Source organism: Scatophagus argus, chromosome 20 (genome assembly GCF_020382885.2).
Source record: "Scatophagus argus isolate fScaArg1 chromosome 20, fScaArg1.pri, whole genome shotgun sequence".
NCBI lineage: Eukaryota > Metazoa > Chordata > Actinopteri > Scatophagidae > Scatophagus > Scatophagus argus.
Genome location: NC_058512.1, coordinates 20,383,470 through 20,405,425, shown reverse-complemented (window position 1 = coordinate 20,405,425; position 21,956 = coordinate 20,383,470). Strand labels below are relative to the sequence as shown.

Here is a 21,956-nt window from a genome sequence, read left to right as displayed (position 1 = left end):
TCCTCTGCATGAATGCCTTTGTAGAGTTTGAGCAGTGTTTGGGGTCGTTGTCTTGTTGAAGTATCCAGCCCCGGCGCAACTTCAACTTTGTCACTGATTCTTGAACATTGTTGGCAAGAATCTGCTGATACTGACTGGAATCCATGCGACCTTCAACTTTTACAAGATTGCCAGTACCTGCACTGGCCACAAAGCCCCACAGCATGATGGAACCACCACCAAATTTTACTGTGGGTAGCAAGTGTTTGTCTTGGAATGCTGTGTTCTTCTTCCGCCATGCATACCGCCCCTTGTTATGTCCAAATAACTCAATTTTACATTCATCAGTCCACAGCACCTTATTCCAAAAGGAAGCTGGCTTGTCCAAATGTGCTTTAGCATACCTCAAGCGACTCTGTTTGTGGCATGTGCGTAGAAAAGGCTTCCGCCGCATTACTCTCCCATACAGCATCTCCTTGTGCAAAGTGCGCTGAATAGTTGAACGATGCACAGTGACACCATCTGCAGCAAGATCATGTTGTAGGTCTTTGGAGCTGGTCTGTGGGTTGAGTTTGACCGTTCTCACCATTCCTCGCCTCTGCTTATCAGAGATTTTTCTTGGCCTGCCACTCCGGGCCTTAACTAGGACTGTGCCTGTGGTCTTCCATTTCCTCACTATGTTCCTCACAGTGGAAACTGACAGCTTAAATCTCTGAGCCAGCTTTTTGTATCCTTCCCCTAAACCATGATGTTGGACAATCTTTGTTTTCAGGTCATTTGAGAGTTGTTTTGAGGCTCCCATGTTGCCACTCCTCAGAGAAGATGCAAAAGGGAGAACAACTTGCTACTGGCCACCTGAAATACCCTTTCTCATGATCGGATTCACCTGTGTATGTAGGTCAAGGGTCAATGAGCTTACCAAACAAACTTTGTGTTCCAATAATTAGTGCTAAAGGTACTCAAATCAATAAAACAACAAGGGTGCCCAAATTTATGCACCTGCCTAATGTTGTTTAAGTAATTGTTGCACACTTTCTGTTAATCCTATAAACTTCATTTCACTTCTGAAATATCACTGTGTTTGTCTGCTATATGATATATTTAACTGAAATTGCTGATCCGAACAACCAATGATTTATAAAGGAAAATCCTGAAAATGATCAGGGGTGCCCAAACTTTTTCATACCACTGTATGTCTTCAGCCAGATTAAGATGAAAGAAAGTAGCTAGAGGTAAAGAGGAGAGACAGGCCAGATGAACCGTCAAAAAGTTTCATTTCAAGCACATACACACACAGTCGTGTTTCACTTTTGGGGACATTGCACAGACTTACATTCATTTCCTGGAGACTTACTCTAACCATAACCATAAACATTACTAGCTTAACCCTAACCTTTATCCTCACCTTAAACCAAGTCTTTACCCTAAAATGTATCATTTACATTATGGGGACCTGCATTTTGTCCCCATAAGGAAGGTGAGTCCCCACATGTGATTGTGTTGACAGATTTTTGTTCCTACAAGCTAGCAAAACACACACACACACAGAAATCTACAATTTCTGAACCTATTTACTGAAATCAATAAACAATTGTATCGTTTTGAGAGACCAGTCTTATTTTCTCTTTTGTATGTTTACTGTTGCTTTCAAATAAAAAGAAAGAATTTATTGTTGGAATAATCAGTATTCAGTTACCAAATCACGGTTATTAGTCTGTAGAATACTTGATTTCACTACAAGTTTCATTTTGGATGATGTTTTGTGCGGTTATTTATCATTTCAGTTAAAATAGATTGTGATTGTTGTATGTTTTTTATTGTATAGTTGAATATCATTTCACTGATTTGAATGTAATAATCTGAGAAGCTAGAAGAGTAGAGAGGAAGAAGAGTAGATTTTCCGATCATCTTTTTAGTAACATTTTCATGTACTTATTTCATTTACTTGTGTATTTTATTTGTGAGTTTCAAACAGTGCAATAAGAGAGTAGGGGTATTAACAGCGATATTTTATCGATGGACTGCACAAGAGAATCCGGCAGCTGTTGCTGTGGTGTGAAGTTGTGGGATGATCATGGCCCCTCATTTGCAAATAACAGAGAGAAATAAGAGGAGCTGTGAAATAAATGTGGAATTAGGAAATAAATGCTACCAGGCAAAAATAAAATTAGTCATTTGAAAAATGTCCTTTTAAAAATAAGACTGATTGACTGATGTTTAATGTATATTGACTCATTTATATATAAAAGAATGTGCTGAAATGTTTTTTAAAAAGAAAAGTTTATTTCTTTTATTTAATTTGGGCATAGTTATTTATTTAATTGGCATGTGTACTTATTTAATATTGAATTAAATAGTACTCCGTACACCGCTAAGGTTTACAATTTTATTGGGGAACTTAAATGCAGCATTGGTGATGACGTTGCAGAAGGAAAGCCAACATGGCGTCTGGGCAGCAGTGGGTGTTGGTGGAAATGGTACAAGCATTTTATGAGGTAAGGCTAGTTTTTCAGCAACTCTATTGAGTAGAACCATCGTCTAAAGTTTCCAGGTAGGTTCCGTATATGTTTATCTTTACATTTATTATTTTATTTTTGTCCAGGACTGTTAAATTTAAAGTTGTCGGTCAGATAATGGTCGGGGAAGGCGTTTGTCAGAATCGCACACAACCGCCTGTTGTATGAGCTGCATAGTATATCTCTGTGGTGGGCTCCAGTTGATGTAAGAACCAGGAAGCGAAGTTACGAAGTCGTTATCTCTAGTTTCGTCTGGAGCTCATCACAGAAGTGGAAACCGATTTATTGTTCGAGTTACAGCTTTGAAGCCAAGATTAACAGCAAAGTTAAATGTAATGTTCATTGATTTATTTATTCCACGAAATTGTTCATGTTGCCCAATAGTCATAAGGATTTGTGAGATCAAGTAATGCACTACACAACTGGAAAGAAATACATTTGTACAGTTAGTGTCTCCTTTATCTCCTGTTTGATCAGATCTGTAGTCTTAGACCAAAGGAGATTATCTTATATACAGAGTTCATGTCACGGTTGCTTCAATCACAATAAAGACATTTAGCAAACACTGTGACATTTAGCAGACACTGCGATTTACAAAACTGATATGAAAACAGCTTTCTTGTTTGTATATTATTGTCATTTGTTTCTAATTGCTGTTGCTGGGTTTGTGTTACTTTAAAGTGCTGTAGTCTGCTTTAAAATTCATATCAATAGCTTAACAATGACTTACACAACAGTCACAATAAACCAGAACTTAGAAATGTTATGAAGTTAAGCTTAAGATGGTTTTCAGAGTTTACATTAGCAGGGCATTTGCTATTTCTTGACGCTGTGGTGTGTGGGTATCCTGCGGATGGAATTATCCACATCTGGTCATCAAATATTCTGGGGGGATATATGCTAAATAAATAAACAAAGCATATTAAATAAATTAATACTTTGTTACCTGCTGCAAAGATCAATATTTAAGTTGCAAGCAACACTTAACAGGCCAGTCCGTACTTTGTATAGAGCTTATATCCTGCTGAAACTTAACAAACAAAACATGTTTCACAAATTCCATTAATAGTAATTTTCCCTGTAGAACTGTCATGTGTCACTTTATCAAGTTGTCATTTTTATGGTGATAAAGTAAATATATGGTCACTTATCCACATACTACCTATTTGGAGAATTGTGCCAACATTTTGGAGATGCTGCTGTAGGCATCCTAATCGGACCCAGCAGGTTTCACTGGAGGGAGCAGCAGCTTAACTCTCCTGTATGATCATATTTATTTGTCACTTTTCAGAAGTTTGACAGCTTTTATAAACTGAACTTTCTGTACCAGCACTGTATGTAGGTTGTAAATAGTAGTGAAAAAAAAAAACAACTATTTTGTGCCCCTTGGACTAATTTTTTCCATGGTATTGACAGAGGTTTTGAGTATAATTTTTTTATGCTAGTACTATAACAGTGTTTAAAATTCTGCTATTGTGGCAACCCTACCATGCAGCTCCTTTTTCTATCTTTTTAAAGAAGAATTTTAAATTTAACAAATAACAGTTGTCAGGCCCTTAAACCAATGATATGTTGATATTCAGGACTTGATAGTCTAACAATGGCTTAGCAGTCAGTGCTGCAAAAAATGTTTCACTTGAAAATTCAGTCACCTTGTTAAAATCAAAAATCAAATCAAATTGTGGATTTGAAGAATTGCCCCTAGGGCTTGACCCAAGTACATTATACAGAGAAAAGTATTCAGACACCTCTTCATCGTTGAATTCAGGTGTGGTATGGGGCTGTTCAGGGGTTGGGCTAGGCCCTTACTTCCAGTGAGGGGAAACCTTAATGCTTCAGCATACCACGATATTTTGGACAATGCTATTCCGCCAACGGAAAATCTTTCTTCATAACCATAAACAACTCCTCTCACACTTGGGTTTTTGCTTTGACAACTGCCAGTCCTTCTGGCTTCCCGACCTGACGAATGGGGGCCTCTACCAGATGTTACTAGTTCATCGTCACTACCTGATTTATTAGGTGTTACCAAGTCTGTCTGGCAACCTTTTTCCGCCATCTCATTCAGTTCACCACCAGGTGGTGATCAGTATTGTCATCTCCTGTATTCTTGTGCCTTTTTAACAGGTGGTTAATACTATCAAAGCAATGAGTAGGGGTCAGCTGTAGTCAAGTGTCTGGGTATATTCTTCAAAAAAATTATAGCCACCCTTCAATTGTTTTTAGTATTAAGAATCGTGGAGACCTGTGTCTCAAAGCTAGATTATGTTGTGTACCAGTATGTACAGTCATTTTATTCCACACCTCCCTAAACCTGTCACAGTTCTTTGTATATATACACACACACACACACACACACATTGTACAGGTGCGTGTACATATATATATATATCCCTTTCTCACCCCCTCTGGAGTGGTGTGTGTCTTCCTCAAGCTCAGGTCCTCTACCAGACGCCTTGGAGTTTGAGGGTTCTGCGCAGTATCTTAGCTGTTCAGAGGACTGTGCTCGCACTGTTGTGTGGTAGGCCCCAGCCTCTATTGATCTGAGTGCCTGTTCCTTTGCTGCCTTGATTAGTGTTTCTGTGTTGTCCTTCAGTCCAGCTTTTTCCAGCTGTTGGTAGGATTTCATGATACCAGTTACTGCCTCTATCTGTCAGTGGCACATGTCGTGCAAGGGCTTGTCCCTCCATGATAGTTCATCCCCTTCCTTCTCATCATTGCTGCAGTTTCTGCTGCCTGAACGCCATAACTCATAAACAGTAGGGGTGATCATATTTAAATTCATTCATATTTGGTTAGAATTGATGAATTGTTGGTACTAATCTTGGGTGCTCCCCTTGAAACTGTTCTGATTGTATAGATTCTGTGCTTCCAGCCTGAAAAAAAGTATCCATGTTTTAGAATGGGTAGCTCCACTTTCTGAGGATCCTCAGGAGCATCAACTTGAAGAGAGAGCTACTGACCGTCTTCTACCGTTGCTCCATTGAGAGTGTGCTGATGTGCTGTATCTCTGTGTGGTGGTTCTCCAGCTGCACCATGGCACACAAACAGGCATGCAGCATTGTGAGAGACAGTACACACCCCAGGACACTGGGTGTTTGAGCTGCTGCCCTCTGGCAGATGTTTTAGGGTACTAAAAACACAGACTAACAGACTGAGGGACAGTTTTTACAACAGGGCAATAGTCCTATTAAATGAAAACATCTGACACTATCGTGTCGTTCCAGCCACAGGCAAGACAGGTGCAATAAACATATGAGCAGTATTTTATCTACATAACTGTGCAACGCTAACATGTGCAATATTTTGTTTTATCTTTTTTTATCTTTTTTTTGATAAGTGCATTTTTAGCCTTGCTTAGTTAGTTATTTATTATTTATTTGATACTTCTGCACTGAGAGGAGAACTGTGCCCCAATTTCGTTGTACTAATGTAGACTGTACAACTGTGCAATGACAATAAAGACTCTTATCTTAAGCAGTGTGGTTCTCCACAAGCCCATTGGTTTTGATGATGTTGAGCTTCATGTGATTCTGAATGCGACAGTGATGTGACAGAACTCTCTATCAGTCACTTCAGGTTGAGTCAGGACAGTCATAGATGTAAACTGCAACTTTACTGTTGTGCAGTAACTCTAGTTTATTTAATCAGTTTCTTAACATAATTGTGCCTAGTTGTATTAACTGGTGTAATTTGGTGGTTGAAAAATTTAAAGTTAACAGTGACGCAGTAGTTCCTCTCTACGTTGGTTTCTCGTTTTGTATTTGCTTCATTAACGCTGTTCATCCCTTTTGGTTTAATTCCTCACTTCACTTGTTCCTTCTTTACCTCTTATTTTCATCCCTTTCTGTCCATCCATCCATCCATCCATCTTCTTCCACTTCATCCGCGACCGGGTTGCGGGGGCAGCAGCTTGAGCAGGGATGCCCAGACTTCCCTCTCCCCAGACACTTCCTCCAGCTCTGCCGGGTGGACCCTAAGGCATTCCCAGGCCAGCCGAGTGACATAGTCCCTGCAGCGTGTCCTGGGTCGTCCTCGGGGTCTCCTCCCGGTGGGGTATACCTTCCCAGGAAGGTGTCCAGGGGGCATCCGAAACAGATCCCAAAGCCACTTCAACTGGCTCCTTTCGATGTGGAGGAGCAGCGGCTCCTCACCCTACATAGCCAGAGTTTTTGTCCGGGGTTTGAGTCGCCGGGATCCACATCCACAGCTGTTGCCCAAACCACATACCCTTTCTGTTTTATTTGTCATTTTACTTTCTTTGCTTCCCTTCTTCCTGACTAACAGGCTATATGCTTTTTGCTCAAGGTTTTCTTTCTTTTTTTTTTCTTTTGGAATTTTCAAGTAGAATGGATTTGATAAAGAGTGGATAGAGAAAACAACAAATTGATGTATCTCTGTTAGCACAGGTAAAACTCATGTAAATGCAAATAGAAACAGAATGCAGTCATTTGAAAGCTGTGTTCAACAGTGGTTTTACAAAGAGTTGCTGAGTGCATAGTAATATCCTTTATTCAATCATTGGTGAACAAAGTGGTTAACCTTGCCCCATACTTACTTGTGAGCCTGGCGAGAATATATCTTTTCACATTTCATATTCAAAACCTCAGTCTCCTACATATTTGCTTTCATGTAGCTCCTTCAGATTTACTGTAAATTGTGATGTTCTTAGAATCATAAATGCAACTATATGACTGAAACTCTTAACACTTCTGTCAGTACTTGTTGCCATATGGACTCTTGATGAAAACAGGCTATCTAGTGCCAGCTCTTGCAGTTTGTGATCTCCCTGATATTCTTTGTCAAAGGCTGGGGTTATGCATTTGTATACAGAGTGATAAAGTGACACAGAGACAGCTTAGTATTAGACTCCCACATTGTTACCACAAATGCAAGTGATGATGCCAAATAGTTGTGCAGGGAGACTGATATAAAACCAAATACGTAGTTTACACTGTATGCATTTTCAAGTTTCAATGTTCATTTTTCTTTTCTTTAGGCATGAAGACCATTTTCACTTCTTTACATTTTCACCTCTAATAAATTGACAGTTTTAACACATTGTCTCAAATGTGATGTCTTGATCTGTGCTGATAGGACATAAGAACCCAAGCTTTCTTATATCATACTACAGGATTACTAAGCTAACACCTTAAGTACACCTTAATACACCTTTTATTTAACTCTGTAAACCTGCTAAAGTTACCCAGTGATTCCCAAAACTGGCATAATAGTTTGTTTCTGATCTCTATAACACTGATATAGCGTTTCTTAAACTCTGCTATGGTTTGAAATAAAAATGTAAAGGATAAATGTCAATATAGCTATACATACGTGTAAGGGTAGCCTAGTGAAGCATTTCGGATTACAAATCCTTGGGCTGATGTTTATAACATCTCTGCGGCAGGGAAATACAGACACTCAAGCTTAGTTTGTAATTGTGTAATTAGTTAAGGAAATTGGTTTTGGTGCAAGTAGAACAGAGAGTACGGTTTAATATTTATTAAAGAACTCAACATAACATTTTGCCTGTGTATCCATTTGACTGAGAGTTTCTTCCTCTGAAGAAACTTTGGCTGGACTGAAGTTGTTTCTTTATGTTTAAAAAAATACCTTCAAAATTTCCACATTTCTCTGGACTTTCAAGCTTCATTTAAGGTAGAGTAACTTCTAGCTTAGCTCACTACGTGACTACTGAGGCTAAAAATAGAAATGAATCTTCCCAAGACATGTTAGCTTAGTCAACATGGCAAATTGTTATACATAAATAACCACAATTCAGTTGCAAGATTCCCCTAAAATTACTAGTCTGGGACCAAAATAATCTTCATGTCCTTGTCTTCCTCAGGCACCTGCTTATCACCTGATTCTGGAGGGGATCCTCATACTGTGGATCATTAGACTTCTGTTCTCAAAGACCTACAAACTTCATGAGACATATAAACTGACAGAGAAGGTAAATTCAACAAATGCTGTAAAAACACAAAGCTATGGGGTTGATGTCTTTGTGCCAACAAACAGCTGTCGTGTGGTTCCACTTCACAGGAAAAGGAGGACCTGATTGAAGAGTGGCAGCCAGAGCCTCTAGTTCCTCCTGTTTCCAAAGACCATCCTTCTCTCAGATATGATGTAGTCACAGGGTAAAACACACAAAAACACCCCCCTGCTTTACTTACTCTTTTTAAATATTGGCTGAAGCCAAATGTCCGTCCAAGTGTGTTCTCTATCTTCACGCCAGCGCTGTGAGGACAGTATAATGGTTTTTATGGTGTACTGGGGTATTTAGAAATCCCAAAAGTAACACTTTTAATAAGATCAGTGTTACTCACAAGATTTTGGTGATATTTTTACATTTACTATGTCAAGTAAGACAACCTCATTGTCTGATTCTAACAGTTTTGTATCGGACATATTTAACATCTCTAGAAAGCTGCTTGTTAGTGACGTACTTTGTTTTTGCCAAGATGGCTAGGGCTGTGTTAATGAGGGGTCTGGTGCAACAAGTTGAACACTTAAAGTCTGAAGTTATCAAGTTTCATCCTTGTTGAAACTGATTAGCTCTCCACTGGCAGTCCCATCATGTCTGTGTTGATGCTGTGTTTCATATTGAGGTTTTTCATTTGGCTATATAATATTACCCACTATTGAATTTGTAATTAACTACAATAAATTCAAGCTTCTGTATATACATTAACGGTATTCTAATTATTTTTAGAATTATTTACATCACGCTGCATTGTCTAGCAGGAAGATATTGTCTTGTTCATTTCAGCAATATGACATTGACATGCTGATAATGGGTAGAGAGAGAGAGAATAGAATTAAGGATAAGAATGCCTTTATTGTTCTTGCACAGTTGAACAATGAAAATCAGAAGCAACTCTTTGTGGTAAGGGAATAAGGTGAATAAAAGTGTAAAGATAGAAAGGCAAGAATGGAATAAATAAGTAGCAAGATAAAACATGTAAAATAAAGTAAAATCTATTGTGCAGTCCCAAATATTTGTTTTACATAGTCCTAAATGTTGATTAAGAGTTCTTTTATAGCACTTGGATAAAAACTGTTCTCTGTCTGTCTGTGAGTCTGGAGGTGTGGGCCTTAATGGACCGATAATGTTTCCCAGGGCAGCAATGTGAACAGACCGCTGCGTGAATGTGAACAGTCCTGGAATATATTTGTGACTTTGCACAGGCATCTGGCTCTGTATATATCTGTATATATCTGTTGTGAAGGAAGCTTTGTCCTTATAATGTCCTGTGCTGACTTAATAACTCTCTCCAAAGCCTTTGTGCCAGCCATGGTGCAGCTTTTGAACCACACCAGAATGTGGTGTGTGAGGATGCTTTCCACTGAACATTTGTAAAAGGACAGCAACAGTTCCTGGGACAAATTTACTTTCCTCAGTGACTATAAGAAGCACAGACACTGCTGTGCTTTTTTTCACAGAGGCGGTGGTGTTAATAGTCAATGTCAGTTCCTGAGAAATGTATGTTCCCAAGAATTTGAACTCACTGCATTGTTGTTATCGTTGTCTGCAACCTTAGTGCTGCTGCTCCTGTAGGCTGCTTTTGCCTGATACCTTTCTCTAGGTTGAATCTTGCAATGCTGTATAATGGCATGCTTCCAGACCTAAAGGCTGCATCTCAGTCCGTCGGCAGCAGCTTGACATGCCTGTTCATCCATGGTTTGTTGTTTTGATAACATCTAATCTGTTTCTCAACAGTGACATGATCAATGCAGTTCTGAATGTAGACCAGAACAGTGGGTGTATAGACTGCTAGATCCTGCTGTGCAAATAGGTACCCGTCAGTCCGCTCAAAGCAGTCCTGCAGTTGTGGGATTGTGTCCTTGGGTACCTGAAGCTAGACATAGTTTTCTTAATGAAAGAGATCTGTGTGCTTTGGTGAGAAGGAGAGCTAGGTGGTCAGACTGGCCTAAATATGGACAGGTGACTTTATACCCCTCCCTGATGTTACTATATGCACGGTCCAGCGTGTTTTGGCATCTCGTTGAACATGAATATGCTAGTAGAATTTAGGGAGTCTGTGCCAGACAACGACCAGCACCGGTGACTTACCACTTACCTCAGGAGGTGAGACGGCCATACTGAGGCTGCAGAGCCAGCGCCAAGCTCAAGGCTAGGTGTATAGCAAGGCGGTGGAGACACAAGCCCACGGCTCCTTCTTTGGTTATGGGGAATGTCAACTCAAGGACTAAAAAGATGGACAAGCTGGCTGGACTAGTGAACAGCGTGAGGATCTACAGGGAATGCTGTCTTCTGTGCTTCACAGAGACCTGGCTGACTCCTAGAATACCCAGTGCTACAATGGATCTGCCAGGCTTCGCTACAGTCAGAGCAGACAGGGACACTAAGGCAAGTAGGAAAAACAAAGGTGGAGGACTCACACTGTTGATCAACACCAGATGGTGCAACCCTGGGCACGTTACAGTGAAGATGACCAACTGCTGCGAGGCCATCAAACTTTAAGCCATGAGTCTCCGGCCTTATTATATGCCCATAGGGTTCTCATACCATCGCTGTGTGTTTTCAGTCCCCCATGTGCACATATAGACACTTGTGACATCATCCACTCAAATGTCATGAGACTACAGACGCAACACCAAGTCTTCATGCTGATCTCTGGAGACACATCACACTGGACTCTACACTGCCTGCTTTTTCCCAGTATGTGGACTGTAAAACCAGGGCAAATAGGACAATAGACCTTCCGTATGCAAATGTGAAGGATGCATACAAGGCCACCACTGTAAAAATAGGACCTCAATATGATTCAGCTCCAGCCTCACTACAAACCATGAGTAGTGAGGCAACCCACCACTACATGCACCTTCAGGAAGTGGTTATCTGAGGCAGAAGCAGCCCTGGGGGACTGCTTTCAGTCCACTGGGCAGTGCTGCAGGAAGCATGCGGTGAGGACTTAGACGGGATCACAGACTGCACCACTTCTGTATGGATGTTGTGTTCCCACCAGAACTGCTTCTCTGATAACAAGTCCTGGGCAGTGGGAACTCAGTGTCTGGCTGAAGGAGGGGAAAGGGAAATACAGAAGCAAGGCGGAGGAGGACAGTGTGAGGGAGGTCTGGTATGGTATGAAGATTATCACAGGCAGCTGCTCAACATGGATAGGGCAAACCAGTTCAACACCTTTTTCAACAGGTTTGACTGCCCCCACTTCTGCTTCTACTGTGACCTGTCCAGCTGTCACACCCACACCTCCTGCCATCGTTGCTGGATATGGTGACATCACCCGCCATCCCCACTAGAACCACCATCGCTGCGGCCCAGGTGAGTGGCCAGCTCAGGAGGTTTTGCCCCAGCAAAAATGCTGGCATGTGTCAGGAATCCCTCTAGTGGATACCTTCCTGTCCCCAGGAAGCCACAATCTCAAGAGCTGAACGATTTCAGACCGGTCACCCTGACTTCGACTGTCATGAAGACCATGGAACAGCTGCCGTTACACCAACTTAGACCACGGGTCTGTCATGCACTTGACCCACTGCAGTTTGCATACCAGGAGAAGGTGGTGGTGGAGGATGCCATATGCCAATATGACCTGTACACAGAGGCGGACGAAGTACTCAACTTCGGTACTTAAGTCAAAGTACAGATACCGCTGGTCAAATGTTACTACAATACAAGTAAAAGTTGTGTTCATCATTTTACTTATGTGAAAGTACTGAAGTACATTTTCCTTCATCGCATTTGTAATGTTTCCATTGCCACAACACTTGCCTCTGACTAGCTTGTAGAAACTGCAGAATAAGGAAATATAGAATGTTATAGAAGCTTGAATAATGAAGTGGAGTATAGAATTGTCTACCGTTTTCTGAAACATTTGCCTCGTTTCCTCAAGCTTTAATTGTTTGACATTTGAAGATGTCAATTAATGAAGATGATGTGTAATTTATGCCAACAATTATTTGAACGTGCATTAATACAGTTTTTTTATAATGAGCAAGTGAGCAACAGTGAATTTTTGTGTGCAGTGATGTAGTTTGTTTTCGGCAAACAAAGCATGCATTTGAAACGATAGGAATCGTTCACCTGTGCAAAAAACTGAAACATCTTGTCAAGATATGGCCATGGGTGCGAGTAGTCGACAGGGCATCCTCCATCATCTCCGTCTTCGTCCATTTTGCTGTCAATTTAGGGAAACAATGTTTGGCAACGTTGATTTTATAGCTACGGTTCACAGACATGACGCAAACCTGATTACTGATAGGCTGTCACCTGCGAAGCAACCATCACGTTTTAGAAGAGAAAAGGGGGGGGGGGTGGCATGGACTTTTTAGAATTGAAAGTAACGAGAGCCTTGACAGAAATGTAGTGAAGTGAAAAGTACGGTATTTGTCATTCAAATGTAGTGAAGTGAAAGTCATAAGTATTTTTAAAAAAATCAACTCAAATGAAGTGCAAATACTCAAAAACTGTACTTAAGTACAGTACTTAAGTAAGTGTATTTCGTTATTGTCCACTTCTGGCTGTAGATCTTCTGGTTTTATAAATCATCATCATTTAACACTTTTTTCATTAAATGAGTCATTTCAGAATTCACCCAGTCATATTGATCAAGTCTCTCAAAATGGGTTGTCATCCCCCTCCTCCTCAATGTCCTCCCCCGGAATCTGTTGATACAGGGTTCTAGTTATTGCAGTGTCAATTAGTTTTTCTATCATTCCCCTTAGCAGGGGACACAACAACAACCGCAGGTTGCAAGGACAAATCTTAGAACTATTTGCCACAGGCTGTTCTTCCCTTAGGGTCCTCTATTGCTATGGGTTCAGATAGTTCTTCTCTGTGGATTTTGAAGGTTGAGGGACTGCACCTATGGGACTGTAGTCAGCAGCACAGGAGCACCACAGGGGACAGTGCTCTCCCCTGTCCTGTTCACCTTATACACCTCAGACCTCAAATACAACTCATGTCATATGCTGAGGTTTTCAGATGACAGTGCAATTGTGGAGATTATCAGAGATGGAAAGGAGGAGTACTGGACCCTGGTGTGAAGGACTTTGGGACTGAGGACAGGACTGTGTAGTTTGTTCAAACCTATAAACATCTGGGACTGCAATTAGATCACAGACTGGACTGGTCAACACAGATGCACTGTACAAGAAATTACAGAGTTGACTCTATTTCCTGAGGAGCCTGAGTTCCTTTAGCATCTGCCAGAAGCTGCTGCAGATGTTCTACCAGACTGTCCTAGCCACCATCCTCTTCTATGCTGTGGTGTGCTGGGGATGCAGCATGAAGAAGGAAGCCTGTCTGGACAAGCTGATGAGGAAGACTGGCTCTGCAGAGCTGCAGTCTCTAACATCTGCATAGCACCTTAAATAGGCAGAGGAGTGCATTCAGCGATAGGTTGTTGTCTCTGTCCTGCTCCACGGACAGGTTGAGGTGGTCATTTGTCCCTCAGACCAAACGATTTCTCAACACCTCCCTGGGAAGACATAATTAGACTGTGTCACATTGTGCGTTTCTTCAGTCACTTATCACTTTATCACTAAGTAATCGTTTACGTGCCATTGGACTGATTTATTCTTTATGCTAGTGTGTTTTTAATTCATTTATATAATCTATATTTTTGTACTTGATACCTCAGTACCTTATTACATACTTCTGTGTTTCTTCATCTTGTACTGATGCTACTGGATACTGAATTTCCCTTGGGATCAATAAAGTATCTATCTATCTGAAACTAGGACTAAATACTTTACACTTATCAGCCATAACATTTAAACCACTGACATTTGAAGTGAAGAAAATTAATCATATGCTTACAATGTGGTGTTCTGAACCTTGGGTTTTGGCAATCTTGATACTCACCACACACCTAAAACTTGCAGACCAAATACATCCTTCCATTTCAAAGGCTTTTCCTGTCAGCAGCAGCCTCCCCTAGTTGGACAATGTCCCCCTCACATTTAGAAAACGGCTAAGAAAAGTCTCAAGAGCCGCAGCAATGCGGACTTCCCAGATCCCATACACATCAAGAATCTGTGGAATGCACCAGAATAAGTCGAATCCACCCTCCCAACAGTGGGAGGCCCCACCCTCAGTGCACAGGACCCAGTGGATCTAACATTTCAATGCTGGTGACCACATACTACCCCTAGAGGTGCTGTATCCCTTTCCCTGACAGGTCAAGTGGTGCCTCCACCCTGTATTTGGTCCGATCTCTGTCCTCCTGTGGGCCCACCCCACAGGAGGAGTCAAAGGTGTCAGGTGCAGTGTGGACCAAAAAAATCTTGACTTTTGTGACTACTTCCCATATTTTTTTTTTTCAACTTAACTTAACTAAGGTCAAGAATGAACTTTCGTGCCTTTATGTGTGTTTTCTTTGTGTGTTTTACAATTAAACTTTGCTAACAATAAAAGCAAGAATGTTGCTCAGTGTTAAATTGAGGTTCATACCTCAGTGAACTAAAACTGAAGTGAAAATTAACAAGACATGCAAAGCCCTGGTGTGGTTCTTACAACACAATTGCTAGATTTAGTTCTGTGTTCTGAATTCAATATTTTGTTACAGTGTGTTACAGTAAGCTAAGTATTTAGATACACTGATTTCTTTTACAGACCTCCCAGCCACAAAGTGATTCTCAATGGAAAAGAGTGCATTAACTTTGCATCATTCAACTTCTTGGGTCTCCTCGACCATGAGCGTGTTAAGGTAAGTATTTATTATTCAATTATTAATTAATTATTAAATTATTAATTATTATTAACTTTTAATAAATTATCTTTTCCTCGCCCCATTACAGCAAAAAGCTTTGGCATCACTGAAGAAATATGGTGTGGGCACATGTGGTCCAAGAGGCTTCTATGGAACTTTTGGTGAGCAAAAATAATTCTTTCTGTTTTTTTTATCTTCTGTTAGCATTCCACTGTCTGATATCCACATAATTCAATAGACTATAGAAGTAGCTTGTACCTGTGTGTTTCTAAAGTTTTGTTTACTCCAGGATCTGTCAAAGAGACTGAACCTGGGTAGAGGGTGGGGCAGTTCGTAGCAGCCACCAAAGCTGACAACAAAGGCATCATCTCCCCAGGGTCTTAAAAACTATTAAACATTGATCAGTATGGGTTATATAAAATGCGTTAAATTCAGTAGTGAATAAATAAATAAGGCTATAAATAAATATAAATATTAAAATAGAACCAAAACCTTTATTGTCTTTATACTTATAGTACAACAAGATTTGATTGACTCTACCCAACGTGCTCAGCAACAATTACACAGACATGCTTTATCACAACATTCACACTTGTAAAAGAAAATTGTATGCAGGTATGTGTTGTATATTAAAAAAAGGCAACTGTAAGATCAATTGCAATGTAAATAAAAAAGTATCATTAAATGAAGCACAGCATTAATAAATTATGTGGTAATAAATATATTGCACTGTCAAAATAAATATTGTACTGTCAGAATAGATACATATCCTGATTAATGTGTATAAGGGAGGGGCTGTCAGCGCATGTTGGAGTTCAGTGTGATTATCGCTCTCGAGAAAAAACTGTTCTTGAGTCTATTTGTCCTTGTTCTCATGCACCTGTGGTGCCTACCAGAGGGTAACAGGTCAAATAGGTGGAATCCATTGTAAGAACTGTCGTGAGGGATTTGAATTGAATGATCTGAGTGTGGCCAGAAAGATAAGATTTAAACCGGGGTGATGCTAATAGAAAGAAGTCTGTCCAAGAGGATGGTGTGTGAGATGGTGTCAAAGGCAGCACTCCACTCATCAAGCAGGATGAGGATGGAGAGTAGTCCAGAATCAGCAGTCAGAAGGAGATTGTTAGTGTTTTTGATTAAAGCTGTTTCAGTGGAATGGAGAGGGCAGAAACTGGACTGGAATTGCTCATGAAGATTATTGCCTGATAGATGGAAATAGAGCTGAGAAGCAACAGTCACAAATTTCAAGAATTTTGGATAGGAATGAGGGTGAGAGAACAATTCCAGTGCTGAGAGATGAATGAATTATGTGTGTGATGAGAGGGACCAGAGTTGAGACAGTGGACTTAAGGAGAACAGTTGGGAGCGGGTCAATATGGCAAGTTTATGAGTTGGATTTTTTAATTAAATCAGAAATTTCAGTAGCTAAGGGTAGAGTGAATACTGAGAGTGACTCTCAGGGGAGCACTGAAAGAACAGAGTTTTTATTATTATTATTATTATTTATTTGTCACATTTATTTAATTATTTTATATCAAATGAAATGGCTCTCCATAGGCTTGGAGTATAATATATAAAAAAAGAAACTTAATATGTGGTGGTCAGTATTGATATATTGGTGCGCCACCAATGGGGTCTACCACTCCAGACAGGACCCTTGGTGCAGGCTGTGCAGAGATACCCCTGAGACAACTAAACACGTAACAGCAGTGTGTAAGATGCAAGTTGGAACAGCATACATGGACCACCATGACCAAGTGGCTGGCATAGTATATAGGAACATCTGCACTGAGTATGGGCTAGAAGTTTCGAGGTCAGGATGGAAGACACTTTAGTTGAGAATGACCAAGCTAAGATCCTGTGGGATTTACAGATCAGAGGACAACGAACTTCACTCCTAGGGGAGATTGTGACTTAGGAGGTAGAATGGTCATCGGCCAATCAGAAGGTTGGCTGCAGTCAAAGTGTCCTTGGGCAAGATAACTTGATGTGAAATTGCTCCCAACAGCCACCACCCTGATTAGTGGACAAGTTAAAATGTGTCGCTGATGAAGATAAATTTGCTGTCCTTGTACAAAAACAGCACTGAATTAGTGTTTGGAACAACTTTGAGGGTTTTCACATTAAGTACAACATGGTTAGTTTTGCTGGAGCTGTCATACGAAGAACTACAACTACAAAACATTTTGCTAATATAATCAGAAGAATTAGGTTTAGTTTCGTACTGCAAGAAGCCACTGTATTGTCTGCCAGATTATTTTCTGTCATAGTAAATGCAAATAAACTGTCAAGTCTGGTTAGTTTCAACTGCTTTCTCTCCTCCAGATGTTCACCTGGAGCTGGAGAGTCGCCTGGCCAAATTCATGAAAACAGAAGAGGCCATCATCTATTCGTATGGCTTTGCAACCATTGCTAGTGCAATCCCTGCCTACTCCAAGAGGGGTGACATTATATTTGTGTAAGTCCTGTCTTTGCTAACCTATCAAACATAAAGCAAACACCCCATAGAATGAATGACAATAAGGATTAATTTTTCAAAGGTTCAATAAAGTAAAAGACATGTACCATGTGCAGCCTTTTTGGATTTGTATTCCCTGCTTTTGTGCTATTAGTTTTGTGTTGTGTGCTTGGTTCTGTGTTCAGGGATGAAGCAGCCTGCTTCTCCATCCAGAAGGGTCTTCAGGCATCCCGCAGCTTTATCAAATACTTCAGACACAATGACATGGAGGATCTGGAGAGGCTGCTCAAGGAGCAGGAACTCGAGGATCAGAAGGTTAATACATGGTTGTTTAGTTTGAAGAAAGAATCATTCGGGATGTGAGTCGCTGTGTGCCCTATGCTTTTTAGAGGCCTCTCTTTTTAGAGGCCACCTCTTTTTAGAGGTGTTTGAAGTACAAATTGTTTTTACACACACACACACATAAATATATATATATATATCATTAATATTGTCTTTGTTCTTCTACTGAATAACATATGTATTGTCAAAGTTTCATATAGTAACATATTTTGTTTCTGTTGTAGAATCCTCGTAAAGCTCGAGTGACCCGGAAGTTCATTGTAGTAGAGGGGCTGTACATGAACACTGCAGACATCTGTCCTCTCCCTGAACTGGTAAATAGAAACCAAATGGATTTAAAGGCAGCTAATTATAAATGACAATAAACCTAACCTCCATGATTCATAATTGGCCAGGTCTAATTGCTGTCAGAAAGCTTGTGGTTTAGTGATTAACAACAGGCACACTCACTGGGGTTTTCTTCTGAAAGAAAATATTTACAGGTTTATTCAATTCATTATTTTTGAAACAGTAGTTCCTACTATAACCAGGTTACCTGTCCGTCAACCCCATTCTTGTGAACATGATATCTCAGGAATGCCTTGAGGGAGTTTCTTGAAAATCTGTTTTTGTGTGACCTCACAAAACATTTTTAGTGAAGTTTCTCACAAATGTCTAATAGGATGATGGTGATGGAGTGATGACATTTTTTATCCAAAAGATGAAATCAAGTTCAAGTTATAAAGTCAGCTTCACTGCGACATCATAATGTTCTGCAAAAATAATTTTCTGGTCATTATTCAACAACACTGCTCTCACCGAGCTACATGAGGCTACCTCCACCTATCAAGCTATCCAGTCTGATGCAGCCCTCATCGTGACCAGGGACTTGAGGAACCATGAGGAAGGTGATACCGGAGTTTAAACAACACATCGACTGCCCCACCAGAGGAGAGAGGACTCTGGACCACTGTTACTCTCCCTTTAAGAATGGTTACAAGGCCAAATCTCTGCCTCCATTTGGCCTTTCAGACCACAGTGCCGTCTTAGTCATGCCAACATATAGCCAACGGCTGAAGCGGGTATCTCCTGCAGTCAGAGAAGTGACACGGTAGACTGACCAATCAGAGGCTGCTCTGCAGGTTGCACTGGATTCAGTGGACTGGGACATGTTTCAGAGCAGCTCAGGCGGTGACATCAAGGAGTTCACGGAAGCAGTTGTGGTATTTATTGGGAAAATGGTGGAAGACATAACACCAATAGCCACTAGTAGAACTTTTCCCAACCAGAAGCCGTGGGAGGATAAAACGTCCGGGACGCACTGAGGGCCTGGACCGCTGCCTTTAACTTGGTAACATGACGTCATATAGGGCAGCAACCTACACTGTCCGAAAGACAGTGAAGGAGGCTAAACACTGTTACGCCGCAAGATTGGAGCTGCAGATGGATGGGAGCAACTCCAGGGCGCTGTGGCAGGGAGTATGCACCATCAGAGACTACAAAGCAATACACCCGCCCGTGATGAGAGCTGGCGCTTTGCTGGCTGATGAGCTCAACAACTTTTTCACACATTTCAAGTTGGACAGCAGGCAAGAAGCTGCGCTCCCAACCAGAGGAGAGGAGACGCTCCCTGTGACAGAGCTGGAGATGAGGAGGATGTTTAGAAATGTAAACACCAGGAAAGCAGCGGGGCCTGACGGCATCGGCGGTCGAGTCCTCAAAGCGAGTCCTCTCCCTCTCACAGTGTGTGATTCCCACCTGCTTTAAGAAGTCTGTTGTAGTCCCCGTCCCAAAGACAGCCCAGCCCAATAACCCCATTAACTATCGCCCCATAGCCCTCACATCTGTGGTGATGAAATGTTTTGAGAAGCTGGTCAAAGCATTAATCACCTCTTCTCCAGCCCCCACCCTGGACTCTCTTCAGTTTGCATACCGCCCAGACAGATCCACCAACGACGCCATAGCCTTCATGCTGCACAAGACACTTTCCCACGTGGACACTAGGATGGGGAACTATGTGAGAGTGCTGTGTGTGGACTACAGCTCAGCATTCAACACCATAGTCCCCTTCAGGCTGGTCACTAAACTGTGTGATCTTGCACTGAATGTAGGTGGGTCCACAGCTTTCTAACCGGCAGACAAAGGTGGTATGCTTGGGTACCCATAGCTCATCCCCCCTCACCCTCAACACTTAATCCCCTCAAGGCTGCATGCTGAGTCCCCTGCTGTACACCCTGTACACACATGACTGTGTGTCCACATCAGACAGCAACATCATTATAGAGTTTGCTGATGACACAGCCAACGTGGGGTTAATCTCCCACAACAAGGAGGAGGCCTACAGGAAGGAGGTCACCCACCTGGAGAGCTGGTGCCGGAAGAATAACCTGCTGAACATCAGCAAAACTAAGGAACTGATTGTGGACTACAGAAGGAAGCAGCAGAGGAACATCCGTCCACTCTGTATCGGCGGGTCTGAGGTGGAGAGGGTGGACAGTTTCAAATACCTGTGTGGCCATCACACAGGACCTGTCCTGGTCACTGCACATTAACAGGACTGTTAAGAAGTCCAGGCAGCGTCTGTTCTACCTCAGAGACTTCAGGCTCCCCCTCAAGGTGCTTAGGAACTTTTACACTTGCACCATTGAGAGCATCTTGAGTGATAGCATCACCGCATGGATGGGCAGTTGCACAAAGCAGGACCACTTGGCCTACCCTGGGTGGTCCGCTCAGCTGAGCGGACCACCCAGGGTCCCACCAGAACAGGGTCCCACCAGAACAGCTCTACCCGCCCTGCAGAACATTTACATCAAACGATGCATGTTGAGAGCTGTGAAGATCCTTTGGCAGCCCCATCACCCCGGATACTCACTCTTCTCCCTGCTGCCATCAGGCCGTCAGTTCCGCTGCCTGAGAAACAATACTGACCATCATATTTAATTTTACTTTACATTACATTGCATTTTACTGTTTACATTATTTACATTACTACATTTTTGGCAGCAGGGACAAATAGAATTTCTCTGCACATTGTACTGTGCATGATTGTGTGTGTGACAAATAGAACTATCTTGATCTTGACATAACAGCACTCCAGCAGGACAAGGGGAAGTGGGCTTGTAAAAAAAATGATGGACAAGTATTCCTAGATGTCTAACTTTTAATGTGAAGGTGCCAGTATTGTTATCATTATCATCTTTTTCTATTCTGCTATTTCTGCAAATTTAAAAAATACAGTTATTTTGTATCTGTGTGTATGCTGTATGTGTATAAATATATCTGTGTATAAATAATATGTTTTGTTTTTTTATTTTATTTATTTTCCTCCTGTTTTATTGCCAATTTATTTACCTTTTTCTATGTTCAAAATATGTATTATGAAGTGAACTACAAACTTTCATTTCCTTATGCAAACCTTGTGTTTTAGGATAGATAAAATATCTTGGTGTACGTACTCACAAATATGGAAATCTAATATAGCATGAGTTCTTTAGGGATGTCATAATTCTTGATTTCTTTTCTCTTTTGCCCATTTATTGTGTTGTATTGTGTAACCTCCAGGTAAATCTGAAGTACAAGTATAAGGTGAGGATCTTTCTGGAGGAAAGCATGTCTTTTGGAGTATTGGGAGAACATGGCAGAGGAGTCACAGAACACTTTGGGGTCAATGTAAGTATACTCAACTTTTAGTAAAAATTACTGTATGTAAGTAGGTTTAAAAGCTGAATACTCCTGCTTGCTGTTCAGTATCTATCCCTTCAAATATCTATATTCAACCCCATCGATCTATCCATTTTCTATACCACTTATCCATCAGGGTCGCGGGATATACAACCCCATTTACAATTCCAAAAAAGTTATGACGCTATCTAAAACATAAATAAACAGAATGTGAGAACAGAATATGATCTGAGCTGTTCAATTAAAATGCCAGATTAGATCATACATCTGGATCATCTACACAGAAACATTTCGGCATATGTACAG

At 41.1% G+C, this 21,956-nt stretch overlaps 1 protein-coding gene across 1 annotated transcript in view; it reads left to right on the top strand.

Annotated features, from left to right (window-relative positions):
• Positions 1-2,358: 2,358 nt before the first annotated feature.
• The window catches only part of sptlc1 (serine palmitoyltransferase, long chain base subunit 1), a 35,252-nt gene continuing 15,654 nt past the window's right edge, over positions 2,359-21,956 (top strand). The window contains exons 1-9 of the mRNA XM_046375058.1: positions 2,359-2,474; positions 8,344-8,451; positions 8,541-8,635; positions 15,094-15,187; positions 15,279-15,351; positions 17,516-17,648; positions 17,834-17,963; positions 18,215-18,304; positions 21,531-21,638. Of these exons, the coding sequence (XP_046231014.1) occupies positions 2,421-2,474; positions 8,344-8,451; positions 8,541-8,635; positions 15,094-15,187; positions 15,279-15,351; positions 17,516-17,648; positions 17,834-17,963; positions 18,215-18,304; positions 21,531-21,638 (885 nt within the window). The 5' untranslated portion in view covers positions 2,359-2,420. The remainder of the gene's footprint in view (positions 2,475-8,343; positions 8,452-8,540; positions 8,636-15,093; positions 15,188-15,278; positions 15,352-17,515; positions 17,649-17,833; positions 17,964-18,214; positions 18,305-21,530; positions 21,639-21,956) is intronic.